The sequence below is a fragment of the Leptinotarsa decemlineata genome, unplaced genomic scaffold (genome assembly GCF_025532065.1).
Source record: "Leptinotarsa decemlineata unplaced genomic scaffold, Ldec_3_MD MMD2_tig00000882_RagTag_RagTag, whole genome shotgun sequence".
Taxonomy (NCBI): domain Eukaryota; kingdom Metazoa; phylum Arthropoda; class Insecta; order Coleoptera; family Chrysomelidae; genus Leptinotarsa; species Leptinotarsa decemlineata.
In genome coordinates, this window is record NW_027412556.1 from 11,872,118 (window position 1) to 11,898,123 (window position 26,006).

Sequence of the window (26,006 nt, forward strand, 5' to 3'; positions counted from 1 at the left end):
ATAGAGCAGTATTTGAATCATTCATACAAATACAGCTACAGACAACTGGATGCGTGATTATCCTGGTGAAACGATTACCAACCATTACATTCTTTGGGTAGTTGAAGAAGCATTTCCTCTTTCTAATAGAAATGCCATTGCCGGGTTAACCTGTACCGGTATAAGTCCATATGAAATAAATATATTTTCACATGATCTGTTGGATATTTGCAACGTCCTCCATCCAAATAAATTGATATTGATACCACAGTTGGTAATCTTCCAATATCAGCTGATCAGTATACAGATAGTAGGTAACGATTAATCGAACACATAAGATAATAACAAATCACAGACTATTTAACATTTATCGGATCCGTTATCTGCTGACTCTGATTCTTTGTTACCTAATTCAATTTCTGTTCATTGTATTCATTTGTGTTTTGCAAACAAATGTTCCTTTTTGATTCAATATGTCCATCCATATTCGTTGCAAATCCACAGCTTGCCACTTTCGACCCACCCATGTGGTCGGGTTAATCAAGATTCTAATATACAGAGTATGAACGTAATTAATGTTTGGCTACAATAATTTCATGAAAATAGTAACACTTAATAAAAAACTAAGGTAAACGTTGAAAATGTTAGTTTTGAACCCAGTCGCCCCTATCAACGTATCAAAAGAAGAATTGAAATGACGAGTAGACACAATTACAGGTAGATGGAAGAATCCCAATCAGCATAAATTTTGGATGCTATCTATTAAAATGTGCTTCAAACTCGAAGCTATCAACGAACGTCTAATTAGAGATCAGATAAAATAATTGAAGAAAAAAATGAATAGAAACGTGATATCCATTGTTACGTCTATATTGATTACAATGAAGAACAATGACGATGGATTTATCTCATACGTCATTCCCTTTCAAGTATTATAATCAGGAATTTTTCTGTTCGTGTATTGGTTATTATCACTCGTTTTCAAATTCAATTCGCATTACGTAATTGTTAGCTTTCTGCTGACAATCCACAAAGTCCTAATTTCGGTATGCCTAAAAGTTTGAGCCCTGAGTAGTTGTTTCGAAACGGTTTTTTTTTCAGTTTGTATCTGAAACTATAGTCTATACGAAGTCAATCCGAACAGCTAAGTAAAAGACTATGTACATTATACTCTTCACTACAGCAAGCGCCAAACGTGATGGCAAGGCCGCCCCCATGCGCACAAACTCATTTTCAATATAACCCCCACTACAGCTATTGTAAGACATACAAATTCTCTGTGCAGAGGCATATTATTATTTGTCCTCCGATGCTGGTGGCGTTACAAAAATAGCTGTTTCGAGAGGGCTTTTTCTTCCAGTTTGTGTCTGAAAGTTACTTCTTTCAATGATCTGCACATCTTTATATAGAGTTTATTTGAAGGTGGTCAAAGAGCAGGATCAACTGATCAGTTTCGAAGTGGAAAGTCACAACACCAACGTCCCTGTCGAAGAAGCACTTCAAATCATACAGAGGAAGCTATCCGAAGATGGGGACCTGAAAGATAGAACAAACTCACCGATACAAGTAATCATGAAATTACTACAAAACTGCTAATTCCAACTGAAGGACGAATTATTTACGTAAGATGAGGGACTGTCAATGGGATCGCCACTTTCACCGGTTAAAGTCAAAAATATATGTGGAGAGGTTTGAAACTCTAGGCATTGAAGAAGCCCCGAGTCTGGTTGAAATACGTGGACGACACATTCATAATATGGAACCATGGGAATGAAGAACTAGACACCTTTCCGAAGCACATCAACAAAGTAAGTCCTTCCATCACTTTCGCAATGGAGAAGGAAGTCCACAACTAAATGCAATTCTGAGACGTATTTGTGAAAAGGACCGACACTAAATAGGAAACATCTGTATATCGAAAACCCACTCACACAGGATAGAGAGGAACCATCAAGACTCTATTAGACCGTGCTTTTGAGCTCTGTAATACAAAGGTTTCGAAAAGGAACTAGGCATCATCAAAAAATAATCTTCAACGGAATGGCTACTCCAAAGTGATGGTGTTACAGGCTTTAGTTAGAAGATAGCAAGAGCTCTACAAGGAAGAGAAGCCGCCACAACCAGTACTTGTACTTCCCTACATCAGAGGATTGTCAGAAAGGATAAGAAAAATTGGGTCCAAGTATAACATCAGAACCTGCTTCAGATCTGGGAACATTATCCGTAGCAGGCCATAGCATTATCCGTAGAAAACCAGGCCACCCAATGCGGACTGCGATTCCACGAATTACATTTACCGGATACCCTGCGAGTGTGGAGAAACTAAGAGGCCATTGAAAGTTTGCATTGCCGAGCACAATAAACATACACAGCGAGGAGACACTAGCAATTCAGGAATAGCAGAGCATGTTTGGACTCATCAACATAACATCAAATGGGCTCAAGCTGAAATCATCCACAAGGAAGAACACTGGTTTAGGATAAAATTCAAAGAAGCCGCATATATGTTGTCCAGCAACGCATTTAGCCAAGGTAGCGTAGAGATACGCAACATATGGAAACCTCTAATCAAACGAAACACGACCAACTTCCGCTAAACGGTTAGCTTCCGCTAAAACCCATGAAGCGGAGAGAGAGAAGAGTGTATAGGTGAAATCACTCGAATGACCTATAAATAATCAGATCTCGGAGGAATAAGTCCAGTTATCACCCCAAGACGATTGTGAATACTAACAATCGAAACGATTGATTGCTTTCTTTCTTTATTTGGAAGATTCCCACATTGTTTGTATCAATATAGAGAAGTAGAAAGCAAAAACCTTTTTTTCCCAGAAAATTGATGTAAAAATATACCCTTTCAATTTGAATAAGATTCCTTTGGCTGGGATTTGATCAAATAAGCGAATGAGTGTTATATTCGTACTGTCATCGATGACATGGGTGGATTCGACCCATTCCGTGACAAAAAGTCGTAGTTTAATGAACGAATTGAGTGTTTTTTCTTATAATGTTATCCGTATTTGGTTCTGAAGAGCCAATAAGACAAATTTTGTACGACGAAACATCCGGGTGTCAACCAGTGAGGATGACAGTGTTTCATGTAAGTAAATATTACTTGTTTCATTAATTATATTGTGTAGGAATCCTGTGAATGATATCTGATTAGATTCCATTACGAATATTTGTAATACAAACGAAATAGAAAAAATATTTGTCGTATAATTCAGCGTTCATATAAAAGTATTTGTTTCGTAAGTATTTTTCTTTCATGTAATTCAATGCTTATATGAAAATACCTGTTTCGATAGGGCTTTTTTCCAGTTTGTGTCTAAAATCAATTTTTTTGCATGATCTACATATCTTTATGTAGAGTTATTTTTTGTATCGTGGTTTGATTATCAAATATGTGTAACCATACTAAAAAAGTAGACATTGATATCACAATTTTCCAGTCGTTACTTGATTGCAACAAGTCCATTACTTAATGTTTTTCCTTGAACAAAGAATTTCCGTTTGCGATAAAGTTGTCGAGTCATCAATCGCGAATTTGTTAGTACTTCCACTCCGTTTTTCATCCTGATAGTTATTTTCGTAGCATCCCAACACGTGCTCTCTATGTGATATGCTTTGTATAATTTTTTAACCGCAGATTGGGTTTCCGTAAATATAGCATTAACCTTGAGCTCAAGATGCCATTTACTCAGTCAGATACGGTTATTGATCGTATTTCTAGCTGCGATATTTTATCGCCCGAGCCTGAAATTAATTGCCTGGGAAGTATTTTTCAACAATGTAAAGGCCATACATACATTCAATTAAGGAGATAGTGATGTGACGTAATGTTCTATACGAACTTTGTTTTCACTCACACTAACAGGAAAACCTTCCTGTTAGTTTGAATAAGAGTAGTAGAATTTTTTGTTGAACAAAAGTATTTTTTGTGGAAGTAATCAGACTTTTCTTATTTATCTTTCTGGGAATTTTTTTGGAAAATTTCATATGGGTAAAAGTCATATTGGTGAAACTTCAAAGGCATAAAAAGTGCGAAAAAATGAAAACCGAGATGACATGACAAACAGACAATGTTTGTGATCAAAATTGATAGATTTTTTCAAGAACAAAACACAAGCAATACAGGACCATCCTCTAAGAGCGGTGCTTGTGCGAAAGTAGCGATTCGCGTTCGATTTGAATCGCTGGAAATAAAATTAATTTGAAAACACCTTCTCAGGAAGTTTATCCCACATAAATGCAGTTCTCCAGATGACGGAGTTCTTAAACAGGGAAGTTCGAGATGTACTGAGTTGAGCAGCCACAGTCCGTCGCGTATTTCTGATATGTACCGGTGGAATCAAATGTGCCAAGTCACTTCCGTGTTAGGTATCACACGTTGAAAGGTAAGACCTCGTTAGTCCTCAACTCGCACAGGTTTCTCAACTTCTGAGAGTTGTCTTTTGTATGGGGGCGACAGCTGATTAACGGAAAAACAGATTTCAACAGATTTTTTTAACTTGAACACTTCCCGTGGAAGTATCTATAGAAGAGAGGCAGATCTCCAACCTTTCTTCGATGTTCCAGACTATCAAGATTGCAACTGATGTTCGTGTCACCAATTAGGCGGATGGCTCTCTTCTGGCAGCTTCATACATGATAAGATAAGATATATATTTTATCTTTTTAGGTACACATGGTATACATAAGACAGGTCAATATAAAAAACATAAAAGCTGAAAATCGAAGATAATTGTAGAAACATATAAAAATACAGCCACATTTATTTTAAAAGTAAAAGAAAAACATAACTCACTTTTCTTTATGATTTAAAAATTCACTAAGTGAATAAAAATTGTTTTCCAATAAAAATGTCTTTAATTATTTTTTAAACTTTTTGTGATCGGGAATATCTTTAATGTTTCCTGGAAGGTGGTTGAAAGCCATTGCTCCGGCATATCTTGGCGATTTTTTGCGTTCCGTAAGATTACATTTTCTGACATGAATTTCATGGTTTTGTCTAGTGGGGTTATCGTGTATTTCATGAGATCTAGTAAAAGTCACAAATTTGAGTGGATGAAAGACAGTAATTTATAAAAATAGATACCAAATACCCTCAGAATGTTATTTTTAAAAAAGACCTCTACATGATTCGTTGTATTTTAGATCGAAGATTTCTTACAAATCTTTTTTGAATAACAAAAACTCTTTTTACTTCCTCTGATTGTCCCCAAACCGTTATGTTCATACACATACGAGAGAGTAATACAAATCTAGCAAATGTCCTTTATTGCAAATGCAAAGAACGTTTTACCGAGTTTTTTGCAGAATTCTATATGTTTTTTGAAGTCAAGTTTGGTGGTTAGTTGTGTTCCTGAAAATTTTGTAGGAGGTGAGGTTGCCAAGGAAACCGAATCTATTTAGATTCAAATCATTAGACTTACCCAGCTTGCTAATGAATTTAACGCAAACTGCTTTAGATATATTGTCAATGAGATGGTTTTTTGGCACCATACTGTGAAGTTGTTAATTACATGGGTTAGTTTTTCTTTCAGGAGGGATACGTTCTCCGCTATTACTATGATGCTTATATCGTCGGCATACATGAATGGCTTACCATGTTCAATGAAACGAGGTAAATCATTAACATAAAGATTTCGGTCTGCCGTTCTTCTGAGAAAAATGCTCCAAAGAAGATCTGATCTGAGCTTTATAAAGCATCAAAAGTTTCTGAGGTGTATACAGTTTTCTGGTTCAAAACAGTGCCCCAAGCTTTTGGAGAAGCAGCTTTTGCAGTTCCAGCGACATGATTGTGCCAAAACATATTGGTGTCCATTTTAACCCCCAACTAACTTATCAAAGCAGAAAGCGAAATTGTCTGTTCTGGCAGTATTATATCCGATTCGGAGATATTTATCTTTTGAGTTGAACCTGGTTAGTTTCACTTCGATTCGACGGTGACCATCCAGTGCAATGAAACAAGATGAGAATGATTGCCAATGCCAATGAACCAGTCGTAAGGCTCTAGAGAATCATTCCTCAGAGCCGTAGGGCGCTATGCGGCATGGTTAAGTTGTTTGAAATGCAAGTTTCTAAATTCACAAAATGAAAGTTCCATTCTAAAATCTGTTAGCCACATACAAGAACTTAAAGTTCATTTCTTTAGCTTTGTTTACTATCTGTCTTCAAGCATAGCCCACTGACTAATAAGAAGGTGTTTCTTCCTCATTCAGAAGAATCGGGCAAATTTCAAATATGCAGTTGGTTAGTACCTCGACCACTAGATGGACTGACATTTTGTTGTTCGCTCCAACTTGGAACGAGGAATGAAATACTCTGAAAGTATTTCGATTTTCAATTATGGAATATCATTGACTTTAGGTCGATGATGGCCACTATCTTGTACTGACGAGTGGCTAAGGAGCCCGAAACCGGTCTGCAAGTGTGCCCGTTCCAAAATTGAAGGCCGACTCTTTCACTTGTATTGCCAATTGCATATGCAGGAAATTTTCTGTGAAGATTCCTGCACTGACGCCTGTCGGATATAATCCAACGCCGTTCGTGTTATTAGCCAGGGGAGTAGTTGTTTTCTGATTGTCGTCAGTCCGTTCAACCTATTGTGTAGGTATATCCGAGGCTGGCTTGAACATTTAAAGTTCATTTCTTTAAATTTGTCTTCAAGCATAACCCACTGACTAACATGACAATAAGTAAGCACAATAAGTAAGCACGGAAACACTGAATTTTTATGGGTTTATATCCTTCCATGATCTGAAAAAATTAAAGCTAATTCAATAGAAAATCTTCTGAAGTGTAGTAAAGATTGTAGAAGGTTATAAACTCAAAAAAATAGTATATTATACTGAGTCCTCCACAAAAAGTGTCGTTTAAAGAATAACCACTGAGATATTACAGATTGAAGTAGACCCATAAAACGGACAAAACTTTTGAAAGAAACTAATGTTTGAGAATGCTCTGTAACTTGATAGTCCTGACTTTTTTCACCTGACCTCCATTGTAGGTTTTTTTCCTTCAGAAGGATGAAAATATTTTTAAAATATTTGAAAAAACAATAAGTTGCGAATTATCAGAACATACAAGCTAATATTTTATTTTGAATCAATTCAATATGTTCAACACTTGAATCAAGATCATTCTAAATTCGTTGCTCACATATTATTTTCATAGAATTTTCTCATGATTTATAATATCAAATAACATCAAATAACTTTGGTATATTTACTTGCAAAAATGTATTGTGAGTCTGACATATTTACCTCGATATTTCTATATACATATAACTCCATTCAGAATATGCCATGACGTCAAAAGTGAAATCAACAATCATTTCTATTCCGAATGAAGGCTGAAAACCGTGAATAATGTTGGACATAATGCTATAAAAATAGTTGAAGCTCCAGGTTGTTTTTTGGGGTAATGATAGAACTCAAATTATTTAGTTGAAAATTGATTGATTCTGCTACTTTAGAAAGCCCACAGAATGGAATGGGTTGGAATGGAATGGAATGTCATGTAACGGAATGGAATGAGTTGAAATGGAATGGACTGGACTGGAATGAAATGAAATGAAATGAAATGAAATGAAATGGGAATGGAATGGAATGGAATGGAATGGAATGGAATGGAATGGAATGGAATGGAATGGAATGGAATGGAATGGAATGGAATGGAATGGAATGGAATGGAATGGAATGGAATGGAATGGAATGGAATGGAATGGAATGGAATGGAATGGAATGGAATGGAATGGAATGGAATGGAATGGAATGGAATGGAATGGAATGGAATGGAATGGAATGGAATGGAATGGAATGGAATGGAATGGAATGGAATGGAATGGAATGGAATGGAATGGAATGGAATGGAATGGAATGGAATGGAATGGAATGGAATGGAATTGAATTGAATTGAATTGAATTGAATTGAATTGAATTGAATTGAATTGAATTGAATTGAATTGAATTGAATTGAATTGAATTGAATTGAATTGAATTGAATTGGATTGAATGGAATGGAATGGAATGGAATGGAATGGAATGGAATGGAATGGAATGGAACGGAACGGAATGAAATAGTATGGAATGGAATGACATGTAATGTAATGTAATGTGATTTAATGGAATGGAATGGAGTAGACTATATCAGGCTCGTTATTGTGAAACAAAATACAGTTATAAGAAATGCAAATAATCAGGAAAGATTAACTATTATGCTAAGGTATTTGGTTATACTCCCCGTACAGCGAAGTTTTTTAAAAACGTCCCATTCGATTTCATCCCATCCCCTTCCAGTCTATTCCATCCCATCCCATCATATCCCAACCCATCCTATGTTTTTATAATAAAATTAATATTCCGAAATTAAATTTCGAAACCTTCATCTCTCCCAAAGTATAATACACAGAAGGTTTTGGTAAATGCCTACCGTAATTTATATCATTGAATTATATTCGTCAGACATTTTTCTGTAAGATAGTCTTAGAGATGATTTTCGTTAATTCAGCAACAGGACAACGCTAAAATCAATCGAGTAAATCGCCTACAGACCCGTTTCGAAGTATTACCTTTTATCAGTGCAGGACATATCTAACCTAAAGAGCAGCGTGTCTGAGACTTGTCTGACTTCAACGCGGCTCGACTGTATGCAAGAAACCTCTATCTGAGTAGACAGGTATTTGACATGTCTTGGTAATGATTTCGTGGCCACTCAACTTAAACCGGAAGATCCTGTATAGGTGAATTCATGATCAACTGTCAAGGACGAGTTATTATCAAGTTTGTGCATAATAACGGTTTTTAACGATAGCTCATTGTCACTACAAGTTATAGAACGAAGTCTTCGCGTCTGTCTTCCTTTCCGTTTGTTTACAAGGAAGGTTTATGTGTAAAATTCATTAATGTTTTGTGTAAACTGGTTGAATATGATGATGATACTGATACGAAACCGGAGTAGGTAACTAGTGGACTCGTAAATTCGAGTTTCGCGAAACGTCTTTACCGCTTTTTATTGGAAAGTCCCAATATGTTCACAAAACTCGAGGGGGAATTTCCATTCAACTCTCCACGTTTTTTTATCACATCATTGAAAAACAGTATTAACAATGATTTGTATTTTTCACAATGCGAGATAAACATATTTAACAATGTAGGTGAAGAATATTACTCTCCGATAAATAATTACTCAACTTTCTCAGTATTTACCGCTGAACACATAGATATGAAGTTCCGAGAAATATATTCCACGAATCAACGAGTCTTCCATATCGATAAACTAGATCCGGCAATGATAGTATTTTATATCATTTTACGGGTGGTCCCAGAATCACCCGGATTAACAAAGAAAACAAACAGATGGAAAAAAATATTAAAATATATGTATTCTCCTTGCAGCACTATACACTTCTTCCAGCGACGTTTAATGAGTTCAATACCGTTTTTATAATAAGAACTGCTGGTATCACGTTTCCATGGTTGGAAAATCTTTGACCACTGACAAATTTTTTCAAGTTTGGAACAGAAATCCATCCGAATGGACTAAATTTGGCGAATAGGGTACATGAGGTACCAATTCAAACTTTAGTTCGTTAATTTTGGTCATTGGAATGATGGATTTGTGAGCTGATGCATTGTCTTGATGGAGAAACACTTTTTCTTAGCCAAATGCGGCCATTTTTGCTTCATTTCTTCACTCAAACGTTGCAATAATTTACATAATACTCGCAGTTGATACCTTTTTTATGATAGTCAATGCAGATAAAACGGTCTTCGCCTTCTTTGGAGCCGGTTCTCCCCTTTGAGTCAACTGTTTTGATTATCCTTTTGTTTCGGGTGTAAAGTGGTGTACCCATGTTGGTTATGAAACGACCCAAGAAGTCTGCTTTGTTGCTATGAAACTTCGCTAAACACTCAGATGAAACATCTTCACGCCACAGTTTTTGGTCGAGTGTGAGCAAACGCGGCACTCATCTTTCACAAACCTTTCTCATGTCCAAATTTTCAGATTATATACAAGTACCGCACTTTTTGAAATGTCTAGTGAGTCTGCTAGCTCGCGCACTTCCAGTCGACGATCATTCAATACCGTTTTGTGGATTTTCTTCACCGTCTCTGAAGTCATCATCTCATTTGGTTGACCACTGCGACGCTCCTCTTGGCAGCTCGTACGGCCTTGTTTAAACTCTGCTACCCAATATTTCACTGTTGTAAACGAAGGAGCAGACTTACCCAAAGTAGAATTCAGTTTAGCTTTTATGTTGGTTGGGCCTTTCAAATAAAAGTAATGTATCAAATAACGATGACCAATTTTCTCCATTTTCACACATTCACCGAAAACGATCATTATTGATGGCTGCCAAACAAATACTAAGCAACGCAGCGTCTCCAAACTTGAAACATATGCTTTATAGATTGTGCACTTTCTAATGCAGTGATATTTTTCAAACAACTACCGCCATCTCTAGGTCAGGCGGGTACTTCTGGGACCACCCTGGTAAATAAACTGTTTCAGAATAGCAAAACTATATACTCATTATAAAAACAGTTCACACGTCCGGAGTCACGATTGGAAAGAACAAAATCTGGTCAAAAGGAACTTATAGTTCTGAGCGTTTCGTCTGCTACTGCAGCATAAATCTTCATTGTATTCCTTGACTGCGAGGACGTCGGTAATATCTCAAAGTCTCAGCATGAACTGATTGAGGAGCTCCATGTTCACTTGTATCCGTACTAATCGGGTAATGTGTCCATGAGAATGCTCAGACTTGATTGGCCTGCACTTGTGCCAGGTTATTCTGATCGGCCCTTGTCGTTGATTGCTGTGCAAATGGTGAAACGTCGAATGGAGTTTCATTCCTGGCCTCTTTCAGTACTGGATACCAGATACTGTTGACTCGTATACCTTCTTCATTTGTGATAAAATTGTTGGGATGCTTATAGATGCCAAAAGTTTCTATTTGAATTTCAGTATGGGTATTGCAATGTAGTAGATGAAGCAGCAGTTTCCTAAAATGCCATTGTGTCGTCTGTACCCGCTAGGACTGATGTTGATGATGCTTTTGGTAGTCAAGATATACACTGAATCACAGAAGCAGAGAATCCTGTGAACGATGGCAAATGACAGACGCTCTCTTTTGTTCTTAACCAATCTGATGCTGAATTTATTGAAATAATTCAATCCGCATCCTCAGGCTGATACAAGCTAATGAACCTGATGTAGCCGTCCTTGACTCCATTTCCGGCTCGATTATCACCTAACGGTGTGTGTTGATTATGCTGGCGCACCATTTGAATGTGTCGGGGCCAACCAGCACAATCTTCAATGTACAAATAATTATAATGGTTTTTTTCAACGAGTCAGAACCTTATAACAGGAAATGTTTAAAAACTAATTTTCCAAAAAGTATGGAGTGTGGTGTGTCAATTAAAAGAAAAAAAACCTCAGTTGATTACAAAAGGTATCATGCAACGGCGAATATCATTGAGAGATAGATAATTTATATCACAGAAATATCAAACTGTATTGAAATGTTTACACTGGAAGGCAACCAAATGTAATGTTTTTTCTTGGTAAATCAACGTAGAACATTATTCTACATCTAGTGGGACCTAGAAAAATATTTTTGATATCGTTGTGCAATAGATTGTATAAAAATGTTACTGAGGATAATTAGTCCTACAAACTGCGATTCTTTAAAGCATTTGACTATGAAAAATGTCTCTTTCAAAATACGTATCAAACAATTCAAAACAAATGAATTTGAGAAACTTCAGTTAGATTCCTTTAATGAAAGCTGAGTGAGTCGCATAAATATAATACCACAAAAGTATGCTATATTCTAATTTGTTATTGATATAACAATATGAAAAATAACTTCATCACCTCCATGATCTTGACACTCCTCAAGGAAAACTGCATACTTCATTAAAGCTTAAAATAACCTTTCCACACTTGATGTTTTGCTAGAGTCATCTTTGAAATACAGAGCTTTTTAAAGTTTTTTCATGTAGTTTTGAAACGCATACTTTCATCAAGTAGACTTTGGACGACGCAGCAATGAAACGGAAAGAAATTTTTCAGTAGTAACTATCAAAAAACTTTGTATAACGGTCGTTTCCAATTCGTATCTAGAATTGGTCGGCGATTTGTAAAAAAAACTCTCAACCTTCCCCAGAGGTGAAAGTCCATAGGCGTTATGTCTGGTGACCTGGCCGAGCAACGGTTGGGTCCTTGGTTGGCTATCCAATTATTACCAAAATTTGCAGTCAAATAATTGGTGAAAATTGCAGTTTTCATCTGTCTAGTTCGGAAACAGAAGTTTTCCTTTGAAAGTGTCCAATTTGACTCACTCTGTAAAACCTGATCAGAAATCTTCAATATCATGAACTCTTCGAAATATTTCCATATCATCAACGTACATGAGTTTGATACAATCTGTTTCTATTATAAATTCATTCATGAAGAGGAAGAATAACAAAGGTCTCAAGCTTGATCCTTGGGGGACTTCAAATTCAGATCTGATAATAGAAGAGAGATATTCTTCATAGTCAATATACTGTGATAAAACATACATAATTCAAACATCACTAATCTTTCAGCTAACAACTGAACAAATCTGAATAAATATATTTTAAAAAACTAAAAAAGACGTTTTTAGAGAACATCGAACTGAAAAGTTAAAAATGATATTTTAAAAAATAACCTCAAAACATTAACGAACGAAAAAAGCGACGGGCGCTTGATATAAAAAAAAAATGGCACAAAGCGCCAACGCTTTTTCCACAATAATACGAGTATTTTTCGTTCGTTAATGTTTTAAGCTTATTTTTTAACTTTTTAGTTCGATGTTCTTTAAAAGCGTGTTTTTTAGTTTTTCAAACTATATTTATTTTTACTGAGGATACACTACAAAAACACACTTTTGTCTATTTTCCACTATATTTCTTTATTGTTGACCGGTTTCGGCTATTACACCATTTTCAAAACTAACTGATTACATTTAAATCTACGTAATTTATACCTATGTTGCTTATTCTATCATAAATGATTTGATATACCTGATACCCGGTACCTGTGTTTCATATACCTGTAAAATCCATGAACATAACAAAGCTTTCAATATAATGTAGGTTTTGGGATCTGGATTATAGGTTCAGGAGAGGACTATTATTTAAATCAAGTTGTTCGTTGAGGACAATAGAATTGGGATTTTTCTTTGACCTGTTTATTTCCATAGATTCCAACAGATTCATCATTTTCCCTTTTTCGCATGTGTGTAGGATCTTTAAATTATCTTTATCTATTTTATGTTTCGAATTTTGATGATGGTACATTACTGATTTCTTATCCGAAATGACATGTTCATGGTATATCAAATCATTTATGATAGAATAAGCAACATAGGTATAAATTACTCAGATTTAAATGTAATCAGTTAGTTTTGAAAATGGTGTAATAGCCGAAACCGGTCAACAATAAAGAAATATAGTGGAAAATAGACAAAATTGTGTTTTTGTAGTGTATCCTCAGTGAACATGAATTTTCACAAAATAAACAAGTCGTCAATCGAAGAAGATATTTATTTTTCATTTTTCAGTTTCGTATGTTGTAAAAGCGTGTTTTTCAGTCTATTCAAACTATATTAATTTTATCTAAACTTTGGGATCAATCAGCCGTATATTGTTTAGAAAAATTACCATTGGTAACAATGGTAATTTAAGAAATAAGGTAACAAATAAAGCAGCGGGCGTGCGTGTCAATAAAAAAAATACAAATGAAGAAATACATGTGAAGTTAGTTCGAATTATATCAAAGACATTACGTACAGCGCCATCTGCCCGTGAATAGATAAAACAATAATGTCGATAATTTTATCAAATACAGATCCCGAGCATTCAAACGGTATTATGAAATGAAAAGGAGAGTTTAAAACAAACATACATACATTCAGGTGAAGCTGATAAAAGCGTGATAAAATAATAATAAAAATATACTTTTTTCAAATGAAGAAATACATGTAAAGTGAGTTCGAATTATATCAAAGAGGTTACGTACAGCGCCATCTGCCCGCGAATAGATCAAGCAATAATGTCGATAATTCTGGAGTTTCAAACAAACATACATACATACAGGTGAAGCTAGTAAAAGCGTGTTAAAGAAAACATGTCGTTTCGATCAAACGTTTTTTGTAAGTCCACACATCCACTTTATCTCGCTTTCCGCTTACTTCGCAAACATACTAGGATAGAGGTTAATGTTTGTATCGTATCTAAAAAAACATGTTATTTTTTCAATTTTACTTTGAAAGTTCTCAATGGCATTGTTTATAAAATTCAATTTCATTTTTAAAACAATTAGTAACATATTCGCATTCGACAATTTGAAATACATGGACCTGCACTTCTAATCAACAGCGTTGGTTTGTTTTAAATATAACACTGGCGTTAGGTTGCAAAACAAGAACCATTATTTTGTATATGAGAAAATTTATGAAATAATTTCAAGTGTCCAGTTGTCAAATACATCATAAGTTCTATGCACAATATCGAAAAATTTGAATTTCACTAGTTCAGACTTCCATTGTCTACTATATAAAATGATTTGAAATCCCTGAAACAACTAAAAAAGAATTAAAATGAATAGTTGAAAATAAGAATTATATTAACCAAAATAAACCTGAAATGAAATAATAGTGAAATAAAATACAAGTAAAAATATAACAATTGAATAAATAAAAATAAAGAAAAGAAAAAAAAAGAAAAATAAAAAGTGAAGAGATTCCAAGTTAGTTCACGACGTTTCGATTGTTAGTATCTACAATCGTCGTCGGGTGATGACTGGACTGATTCCTCCGAGAGATGACTATTTATAGGTCGTTCGAGTACTTTCACTTATCCCCGCTTTCCATTTTCCGCTTCACTAGTTCCGTGGGAGATGACCGTTTTGGCGGGAGTTGACCATTTTTCGCTTGATGATGGGTTTCCATATGTTGCGTATTTCTACGCTGGCTTGGCTGAATACGTTGTTGGACAACATGTATGCGGCTTCCTTGAATTTTCTCCTAAACCAATGTTCCTCTCTGTGCAAGATATCAGCTTGGGACCACTCGATGTTGTGTTGATGGATCCAAACATGGTCTGCTATTCCTGATTTGCTGGTTTCCCCTCGCTGTGTGTGTTTCTTGTGCTCGGCAATGCGAACAATGCCTCTTAGTTTCACCTATATAGGATTTTCCGCACTCACAGGGTATCTGGTAAATGCAATTCTTGAAATCGCAGTCCACGTTTGGTGGCCTCGTTTTCGTGAGGCTGCTACGGATAGTGTTACCGGATCTGATGTTGTACTTGGAACCAATTCTTCTTATCCTCTCCGATAATCTTCTGATGTAAGGAAGTGCAAGCACTGGTTGTGACGGCTTCTCTTCCTTGCGAGGTTCCTGCTGTCTTCTAGCCAAAGTCTTTTCTATCATCGCTTTGGAGTAGCCATTCCGTTGACGATCATTTTTGATGATGTCTAGTTCCTTCTCGAGACCTTCCTTCGTATTACAAAGCTCAAAAGCACGGTCTAATAGAGTCTTGATGATTCCTCTTTTAGTCCATTGATGGTGGTTGGATTCTTGGTTCAGATACTGTCCCGTATGAGTGAGTTTTCGGTATACAGATGTTTCGGTCGGTCCTCTTCACCAAAACGTCTAGACGTTTGCACAGAGAGGAACATTGGTTTAGGAGAAAATTCAAGGAAGCCGCGTACATGTTGTCCAACAACGTATTCAGCCAAGCCAGCGTAGAAATACGCAACATATGGAAACCCATCATCAAGCGAAAAATGGCCAACTCCCGCCGAAACGGTCATCTCCCACGGAACCAGTGAAGCGGAAAATGGAAAGCGGGGATAAGTGAAAGTACTCGAACGACCTATAAATAGTCATCTCTCGGAGGAATCAGTCCAGTCATCACCCGAAGACGATTGTAGATACTAACAATCGAAACGTTGTGAACTAACGTGACTTGGAATCTCTCTACTTTTTATTTTTAATTTCTTTTTTCTTTTCTTTATTTTCATTTATTCAATTGTTATATTTTTACTTGTATTTTATTTCACTATCATTTCATTTCAGGTTTATTTTGGTTAATATAATTCTTATTTTCAACTATTAATTTTAATTCTTTTTTATATAGTAGACAGTGGAAGTCCGAACCAGTGAAATTCATCATGAAACATTGTCAATCACCTTCAAACAAACATCTAAACATTTGACCAAAATGGAATTTTTTGCAATACCCTAAATATTGTTTGTGATGACATGGCTATAATTCAAGTATATTTTTGTAAATACTGTAAATCACTGTAAAATATTCCTAAAATGAATTTGATGAGTATATTTAAGTTCTATGTCTATTGTACTATTGAGTAATACAGTGCATTTCTTTAATGCCCCCCTTTTATTTTTTGAAAGGGTCAACTCAAAAAATTGATATTTGGTATAATGAAATTAATGCACGAATACTTTATTTTGAAGTGAAATTGACAGATGCTTCACAACCCTAGAATCTAATGTTAATATCGGAATCTCAATGGCGGAACTTTTAATAATTGCCTGAATAAATTGACATTTAACTACATAATATGAGGTAATGAGCTTGAGGTCAGTTCAGAAGATGCTCGAAATGGTTGCATTGAACTTCTTGACAATCCGATATTTCACGCCGAACATTTTCGAACACAGTAACGTCAATATCTCTACAAATATTTATTATTCTCTGCCGTATATCCAATATTGAAGCATGTTCAGTTGTACACTTTTGCTTCGGAAAAAAAAGTCCAAAGGTGTCAAATCTGACGAGCGGGCTGGCCATTCTGTAGGACCCAGACGGCTGATCCAACGAACGGGAAAAGTAGTATCCAAATAGTTTCCTTCGTGTTTGGAGTAATGTGGTGGTGCTCCATCTTGTTGGAATACAATATCCATATCGAATTCATTAGGATTCGCTTCGACGATTTCAGTGATGAGAGGATCAACAGTAGTTTCCAGCACATTCAAATACAGTTCCCCTGTTGAATTTTGATCAATAAATAGAGGTCCTACAATATGGTTTCCCAATATTCCTGCCTAAACGTTAATTTTTTCTGGATATTGGGTATGTGTTTCCCGGAAAACGAGAGGGTTGGTGTCACTCCAATAACGGCAATTTTGTCTGTGAACATTGCAGTTTGAAAAAAATATACATTCGTCACTAAAACGAATATTGTGGAGATAGGTAGGATGCCTTACAATGGTTTCCGTCATGATTTCGCAGAATTATGTTCTTCGATCAGGATCATCTTCAGTTAATTGGTGTACCAATTAACTTATTCCTCTTCATTCCTCTTCAAAAGTTTCCACACAGTAGAAGGAGACATCTCACAAACATTCGCGACGAAATAAGTAGACTGGTCAGGATTCACTACCATCTCACCAATTATTTGCACTTGATGTTCTTCCGGAATGGACGGATGATCTGGGGGCTTTTTGTTATGTACACCACCGGTAGTTGTGAATTTGGATACAAGTTCTCTCAAATATTTCCTACACCGTGAATAAAAATCGTTTGAATTTTTTCTTCCAATGGACGAGAATTGACCATTTTAGAGATTGTTAACATGGTACCTTTCTACTAGTAAAACCGAAAACTAAATGAGAATATTCTTACTGAACAATGATGTTCTTTATCGTACTGTTATATTTTGACGTTTTTACAAACAAAAAATAACTTAACAAACCTTATCGGGTTGTTGGAATTGCCATATGGCAGATAAAAAGAAATATTTGTGTTGTGAAGGAATATTTGGGTTTCAGGAGCTTCAAAATGATGTATCACAAGATATTTAATTTTAATTTTTTTTCCATATGGCGCCCAGTCGCCATTTTAAAAATCATATATCTGTCAATTTCACTTCAGAATGAAGTATTGATGCATTTGTAGTTGCATGATAGATATATTCAATATCTTATATGAACAATAAATAATGAAATTTGGAAGAATCATGAAATACAAATCAATTCAAAGAACTAATATTATAAAAAAAGGAAAGAAGAAAAAAAAATCACATCAAAGGTGCTGCTTCGTTCCCTCCTATTCATAATTTCATTATCATTTCATAATGCATTAATTTCATTATCCCAAATTTCAATTTTTTGAGATTACCCCTTCAAAAAATGAAAGGAGGGGACACAATAAAGAAATGCACTGTATATTTCTATCATATTTGCGGTGTTTACATAAAGTCAACAGAAGTTGTAGTATAAATTCAGGCAACTTGTCAACTGAAAACGTCAATCTTCCGTCAGAACTGTCAACTTCTACATTTCACAAAAAAAATCACAAGAGGCAAATAACAAAATGAAACTTTTCTCGAAAATATTCTTGAAATTGCTCATTCCCAAAAACGTCTTTTCATTTCTGGTCAGTAGAATGTACACCATTCCTTTGCCATGTCATATAATGATCAAACAGTGATACAATTTGTTTTTCCAGATTAACTTAAGAAAAATTCAGGATGGACGGAACAAAGTATTCGGATATGAAGAAGAGAAAGCCTCATCCTATAGAAAGGGGAAACATATTCAACCGAATATTTTTTTGGTATGTATTCCGGTGGTGCGAAATCAATTTATTGAATCCAATCTGTACTTCCTTGCCAAACTTATAAGAATCTAAGATATTTTTGCTAGTGTTAGTTATAGTATTTCAATATAAATCTTCAAAAAATTATTGATGTTACTTTCATAGTTCAGTTAGGTATTATTCACCAAAGTTCACTAGATACTCGGACAACAAGAGGATTGTTCCGAATTCTTGGGGTTCTTGTTAAATACTCTACGTGGGCAAAACAATAGCAATACTCATGACCACTCTGGATTGAATGATTCCGTACAGTCTATCTCGTCTTGTGTTTGTAAATTTTTTGCTGGACCTCCAACCGATTTCGTCTTGTGTTTATAGATCTTTTGCTGGAAAAATCCTCACTAGTTTGATTTCTAGTTCATGTTCAAGAGGTAGAAAAAACATATGTGACTTTCTGGAACTTCAACTAGCGATTCTTGATATGACTGATAACCAGTCCGTGCAAAGCTTATTGTTGAATCATCTGAAAATAGAACATCTAACGGCTGATGATCAACTGTATTGCCAAATATGCGCCAAACTAACTTCCTATTACAAGACAACAAGTATAGGTGAGGCACCAGTCAATCTAATGAAAACATTGATGATCTTCAAACATGACTCAAACTCTGACGGAAGCACCAAAATCTTACGAAGGTTCGAAATAGATAAACGCTTCAATCTAGCTGACCACTATTATGATCTTCATGCAGTCATTGTTCACTGTGGTTCTGGCGTTGAATCTGGCCATTATTACGCATTGGTGATAGTTTGAGGTAATTCACGTACGAATCAAGATTTTTTAACGTGATCTCAAAAATGCGATTCTTTTACGTTGTATAAGAAGTTAAAATTTCGATTCCGGTTGAAATTTTTTATTATTCAACGGATATTAGCTCTGTTGTTTGAAATTTTCAAAAAATTCAATGCAGAGTAAACGGCGCTTTCATATACAAACTGCTAGTGTCCTACCGAAAGTTCGGTTTCCGTTTAGTTTCGGTTTCGGCGGCAAACCTGTCGAAACCACAGTATATAGCTATATTAGAACCAGTAGTATCACTTCGATGTCGGCACTTTGATGTTGATGGTATGAAGTTTTTACTGCGCTGGATCCCCCGCGCAACTGGCGGAGTCGTGTTCAGTGTATATACACTGCTCGACACATGAATCTTTTATATTCTGCTCCACATAAACTCGGATACGATTTTTATTAAGTCAATTCCAAAAAAAGGTGATAGAATAGAAGTGACATTTGAAGAGAAAATGGGAAAAACGATGAATGTCTAACAACCTTAAATCTTATTCAATAAAGCATTTTTTATTTTAAATTCGGGTTTTTATCAGTTACATATTATGTATTTTTAGCAAGTATGAAATATCCACATATCATAATAAATAAAATAAATTAATATTTGTTACCGCTCTCACTTACTGTCACTGCTTCTACGTAAGTAAAAAATTTGTGTGGCAGGTTTGAATTTGAACTGTGAGAGTCTCCCCCACTATAAAAGGTGTCGAGTCAGTGAAGTCATTCAAACAACGGCCAAACCTACGGTAGTAAATTAGAATAAGTATGACGATGATGAAAATATTATTTCATTGTTATTACAGGAACATTTAGATAATTGAATGGATACATTCAAAAATGAAAATAATAATTTGGGAATACTTTATAGCATCTACCAGTGATTGACAATCAGTAGCTTACTACAAGGTTTTTTTGTTTTGGTGCTTCTCAAATCTCTATTTATGAATTTCAGGCTATAAAATATTCTCACTCTTACGAATAAGGATATGAGATAGTCTAACGGAAAATGCTCACATGGTTTGTGAAATGTAATTTCAGAAAGCAACGCTCTAATAGAATTTCCAACATTTTTATCTGTGGCTTTTTCAGTGAACTGATTACAAAAAATGTTTTCCAGTGCATTCAGAAACACAACAAAACTATATTCAGACTCTAAATGGCATGTGGCACACTGTTGCCAAGTGCCAAATTGAACAATCCTGTGATATATCAATACACCGAAAATTTTTGTTAAAATACCTATATGGATGATTATACATGATATATCTGAAGTATCAATTGATGTTATGAGAGTTATCGTTATCGCGTGAAATTATCCACTGAAAATTTTGTAAAAGAAAGTAAATTGTAGAAATCACATATTTGGCGATGCACCGGCAACTCTGCATAATATCTGTCAATTCACTGTCGATCTACTGCGCCGCTTGAAATGTTGATCCCAGGAGCAGGTCACGCCCCAAAATGCAAAAAATGAAATCTTGACCAACATTTTCATGGAAGTGATCCTACTGGTTCTTATAGCAATTATACTGTGTCGAAACTACGACCGAAACTGCATTCGGGAATTCTCGCGCTGTGATCGGTCATGTTCAGCGAGTTGAATTTCATACAAGCGACGAAAACATTTAGCGCGTCCACGTGCTAAATGTTTTCGTCGCTTGTATGTCGTGACTCGTGACTTACTTTGTTTATTACATAAATATTAATTACCTATTGTGATAGTTGGTAACAACGTAAATAAGTAATTTTAGGTTCAATATTTTTGAAAAACTATTAATAATATTCAAAAAAAGAATCCACTCTCAAATAAACACCTCACCTATTTTAAGTATTTTTAAGGTGCAATTAATATTTTTTCTTCAATAAGGAGTTGTTATATTGATTTGTTGATTATCAATAAGAGAAAATGTCGAAGACTGCATACATTGTGATTTAAAGATAAAAAAATAAAAACTGACTGATTATAATAACTTTTTCTTTATTTTTCCCTCAAAACATAATCCTTGTAAGGAAGTTTCGGTTTCGGCCGAAACTGAGACCGTTACCGACATTACCGAGACCGTTACGACGTTACCGACATCCAGTTTCGGTCGGACACTACAAACTGCATTCAATTAGTTTAAAATTTTTCAAATAATATTCAAAACGATTCATTAACTGAATGATTTCCAGTTGGTTTTTTCCATACCTCTCCAAAGGGTTGAAAAGAGAAATTGACGAAGATGACATGTACGAAACTAGAAACTCGCAAAAATCCGAAAAACTCGGGAATAAGCTGCAAGCTGCTTGGATGGTTGAGACGAAGAAAAAGAATCCCTCGTTAATGAAAGCTTTATTTGTGGTGTTCAGAGTGGAACTGGCCCTCTATGGATTATTCAATATCTTCACTGAATCTGTAAAGTAAGTACACCTTTTTTTTTATACAGTGCGGACGTTAATAGCCCTTCTACCCTTCAACTTTTGAACGGAACGAAATATCAAGTTAGAACCATTTGATAAGGAAGACGATAGTGTTGTATGACTTGTCGTCAGAATAGGTACAGGGTGTTTTATTAAGCGCTTCCTATCTTTAAATTCAAATAAAACAGAGTTTGTCTGTGAGATATCAGCAAATTTTTTATTCGTTTGAAAGACCTATTGATGCCATTAAGTGTGAAATATAACATCGTCCAAATGTCCGGCACGACTTCTCTGGATTGATCGCATCCGAAAAGTCCAATTTTTCATGCTCTGGCGCATAAATCAGGCTTAATTTGACCGATGGCATGGGTTATGTTGGTTTTGAGGACCACTGTCATTTGTGGCTTATTCGATTTCATCTGCGACTCAAGAAAAAGTCCAACGAAGTCAAATGCACGATCTCGGTGGCCAGTTCACATCACCTCCACGTAAGATGGCCAAGCCCTTAAATCGCTCGTGCAGAATATCCAATGTGTCATGAGCTGTGTGGCATATAGCGCCATCCTGTTGAAACCACATATCTTTGGTATCCAGATCATCCAATTCAGGCCAAAAAAAATTGGTAATCATCGACCTGTAGTGCTTGCCGTCAACAGTGATGGCATGGCCAGCGTCGTTCTCAAAGAAATATGATGGACCGATGACGCCGCCAGCCTATAATCCACGCCAAACCGTAACTTTTTCGGAATGCATTGGACGCTTTTGGATCGCATGTGGATTGGTATCGTCCCACATTGGACAATTTTGTTTGTTCACGTACCCATTTATCCTGATTCCCTTGCAAAGGAGGGTATTGCAAGTAGCTTCATCGGACCAGAACCTGTCATTGGCATCGCTTTAGGCTTTGCCAAACAAAGATTGAACACTTGGATGGCAAGAAGATTCATGGACTTCTGGCAGAATCTTCCAAGATTTGCTCACTCCAGGGCGTTTATTCACCTTTCGAAGCTTAATACCAAACAGTTGTTGGACTATAGTAGGTATGAACTACAATGTCTAACAGGTCACTGTCATTTGAATCATCATATGCAGAGACTCGAACTGTCGGAAGACAGTGTGTGTCGCCTTTATTTGGAAAATGGTGTAACAGCAGACCACTCACCATACAATCGAATCGGCTTCATGAAGAAGCGAGGTTTATTTGGTCGAGTGTGAATAGATGTGAGCCACAATAAACCCCTGCGGGTTGCGGCGGAGGATCGAATAGATCTACTCACTTTGGACCTAACCTAACCTAACCCATTCATCCAGAAAATGGCCTCATCGCTGAAAAGAATTTTTTGATGAAAATCAGGGTCAGTTACCAACTGCTTCAGTTGTGGTCTGCGGAATGCCGAGTTTTTGTGAGCCACGCAAAATTGACTTCTTCGGATTCTCCTGCACACTCTCACAGAGAGCGGCGATGTTTTCGGCATATCTTGCGTTTCGTTGACGTCCGGGTGTTGGTCGATTGTTTACTGAACCAGTGGACTCAAAATCCACCACATTGCAAATAGTCCTTTCAGTAGGACGTTTATGACGATCGTAAAATGGGCGAAGCGCTTGCTACGTTGACCATTTTGATAAAACAATGTTATTATTTGCACTTGTTGTTGAATGCTATATCCGTCCATGGTGATTTGGCAAAACAAACTGAATGAACGACAAACAGTTTGACAGATCTAGCTTCAACAAGATAGCTGTTATCAATAGTCAAAGTTCGGAAGTTCCTGTTGGAAGACCCGATCCAATCCTTTTTATATTTTTGGAAATCGAATCAATCGTTTCCGAAAGTATTGCAAATTCATATTCGTTTCAAGAACCTGCAAACAAACGATAAATATAATCATTTCGGAATTTAAATTATTGAAAACTCACTGTTTCTGAAGTGGCTAAATGTCAATTATCCAAACCAGTGGATAGGCAAAAGTGTTATCTTAGAATGACCTGCTAGATTACCTGAGTTGATGCTTTTATACTTTTTGTGGGGATTCGTGGAATGAGAAATATGAACTCTGTTACACAGAATAGAAGATGCTCCTACATAAACTACCCCAGAAATATTCCATTATATACCTAAGAAATGAATTCATTATTGTCATTATGAACATTTTGAAAATAATACTAGAATGAACTGGAATGGGTTTAGAATACAATTTTTTGAAATAATAATATTTATCGTTTGTTTGCAGATCCTTACAACAAATATAAAACTGCGGATCCGATTTCTAAAAATGAAAAAAGTGGGATAGGTAATTGAAATACCTATCAAACGAAGTATTTCAGGACCCCCCTTTCTATTTGAAAATTCTGGAATTTTCGGTGATGGGGTGCAAATAATAGAGCTAAAGAGACTTGGTCTATTATAAATGACTTTCGAGGAAAGTGTAAAAATAAACGTGCAGAAATACCAATACCAATAGATGAACTTAACAAATATTATTGTTCAATAGCCGCCACTTTAACTAATAAATCTGACGCACCGTATGATCATCCCCTTGAGAAATTATGCAATGTAATTTCTTACGAAAAATTAATTTTACACCCTACTAATATTTGCGAATTATAGGCAATAATCGCTTCATTTAAAAATAAATCTGCATTTGGTAACGACGAATTATCTATGAAAATCTTTGATAATCATCCTGCTACTGCTCTAAATGATTTGGCGAAGGCAATCAATCATTCATTTCTAACGGGTTCATTTCCCTCGTTCTTAAAAACTTCAATCGTAATCCCTCTTTACAAAGGTGGTGATCTAGAGAATCCTTCAAACTATCGCCCAATTTCCGTCAGCAAAAATTACTGAAAAACTGGTAAAAATACGTTTAACAGAACATTTGAACTTCGGTAATATAATAAGCTTCAAACAATTTGGATTCCAATCAAACAAAAATACTCATGATGCCATATTTTCATTTTTATATGAAGTGTATAGTAACATTAATAGACGGGAGATTACAGCAGCAGTCTTTTGCGATTTCTCTAAAGCATTTGACTGTTTTAATCACGAAATTCTGCTCAGGAAACTTTATCTCTATGGTATTGAAGGTATTACTCATGAATGATTTGCTTCTTATCTATCGGGTAGAAGTCAAAGGATTAAATATACAACAGTATCTGATGTTTCTAACATATCTAAGGGAGTACCACAAGGATCAGTACTGGGACCTACCCTATTTCTACTCTATATCAATGACTTGACTACCATTGATATTGAGGGTAAATTTACGTTATTCGCCGACGACACTACAATATTATGGCGCAATACCAACACAAATGATCTATATAATGCCATTTGCTCTGATATTTCCAAACTTTCAGATTGGTGTAAGGCAAATTGATTAGCTTTCAATGTCTCAAAAACTAAAGTTTCATCCTTCAATTGCATTCTTGATAGTATTCCTCTAGCTTGGAATTCAAATGTGATAGCGAACACGTCATGCAACAAATTTCTTGGGTTATCAATTGATAATAAATTGAAATTTGAGGACCACATAATATCTCTTAACAAAAAACTTTCATCTGGATGTTATGCTGTGAAAATAACTTCTAACGAACTAGGACTAACTGCAGCTAAAACTGTCTATAATTCATTAGTAGGATTACATCTAAGATATGGGATACCTTTCTGGGGGGTAAGAAATCACACTCGACTCGAGTCATTTTTATTCTGCAGAAAAGGTCATTAAGATTTCTCTGTAGAGCCAGGAGGCAAGATTCTTGTAGGCCTTTGTTTATAGCAAACAAAATTTTATCACTGTATGCTCTATTCATTCTAGAAACAGTTTGTTTAGTGCATAAACATAGAACAGAACTTCCCTCTATTGTCTCTCATTACACCACACGCCAGACCCTGAATTTAAGTCTTCCCTTACCTGACCATACTTTAATTGAAAATTCTATATTGGTTAATGGTCTCAAGATGTATAATCATCTTCCAAACTACCTAAAATGCGTAGTAATCTGTACTCAATTTCTAAAATCTACAAAGGATTTTCTTAGCGAGAGGCCCTATTATAGTTTGCAAGAGTTTTATGACGATACCTTTTAATCATATTTTATACACATTTCTCTCTATACATTTTTTTAAATTATTTTTGTGTTTGTATATGTATGTATGTGTGTAT

General features: G+C 35.6%; 1 protein-coding gene across 1 annotated transcript in view; it reads left to right on the forward strand.

Annotated features, from left to right (window-relative positions):
• Window positions 1–26,006, forward strand: part of LOC111511982 (ATP-binding cassette sub-family C member 4) — a 55,493-nt gene that overhangs the window by 12,485 nt on the left and 17,002 nt on the right. Inside the window, 2 exon segments of the mRNA XM_023168066.2 lie at window positions 18,501–18,608; window positions 21,610–21,837. Of these exon segments, the coding sequence (XP_023023834.2) occupies window positions 18,523–18,608; window positions 21,610–21,837 (314 nt within the window). The 5' untranslated portion in view covers window positions 18,501–18,522.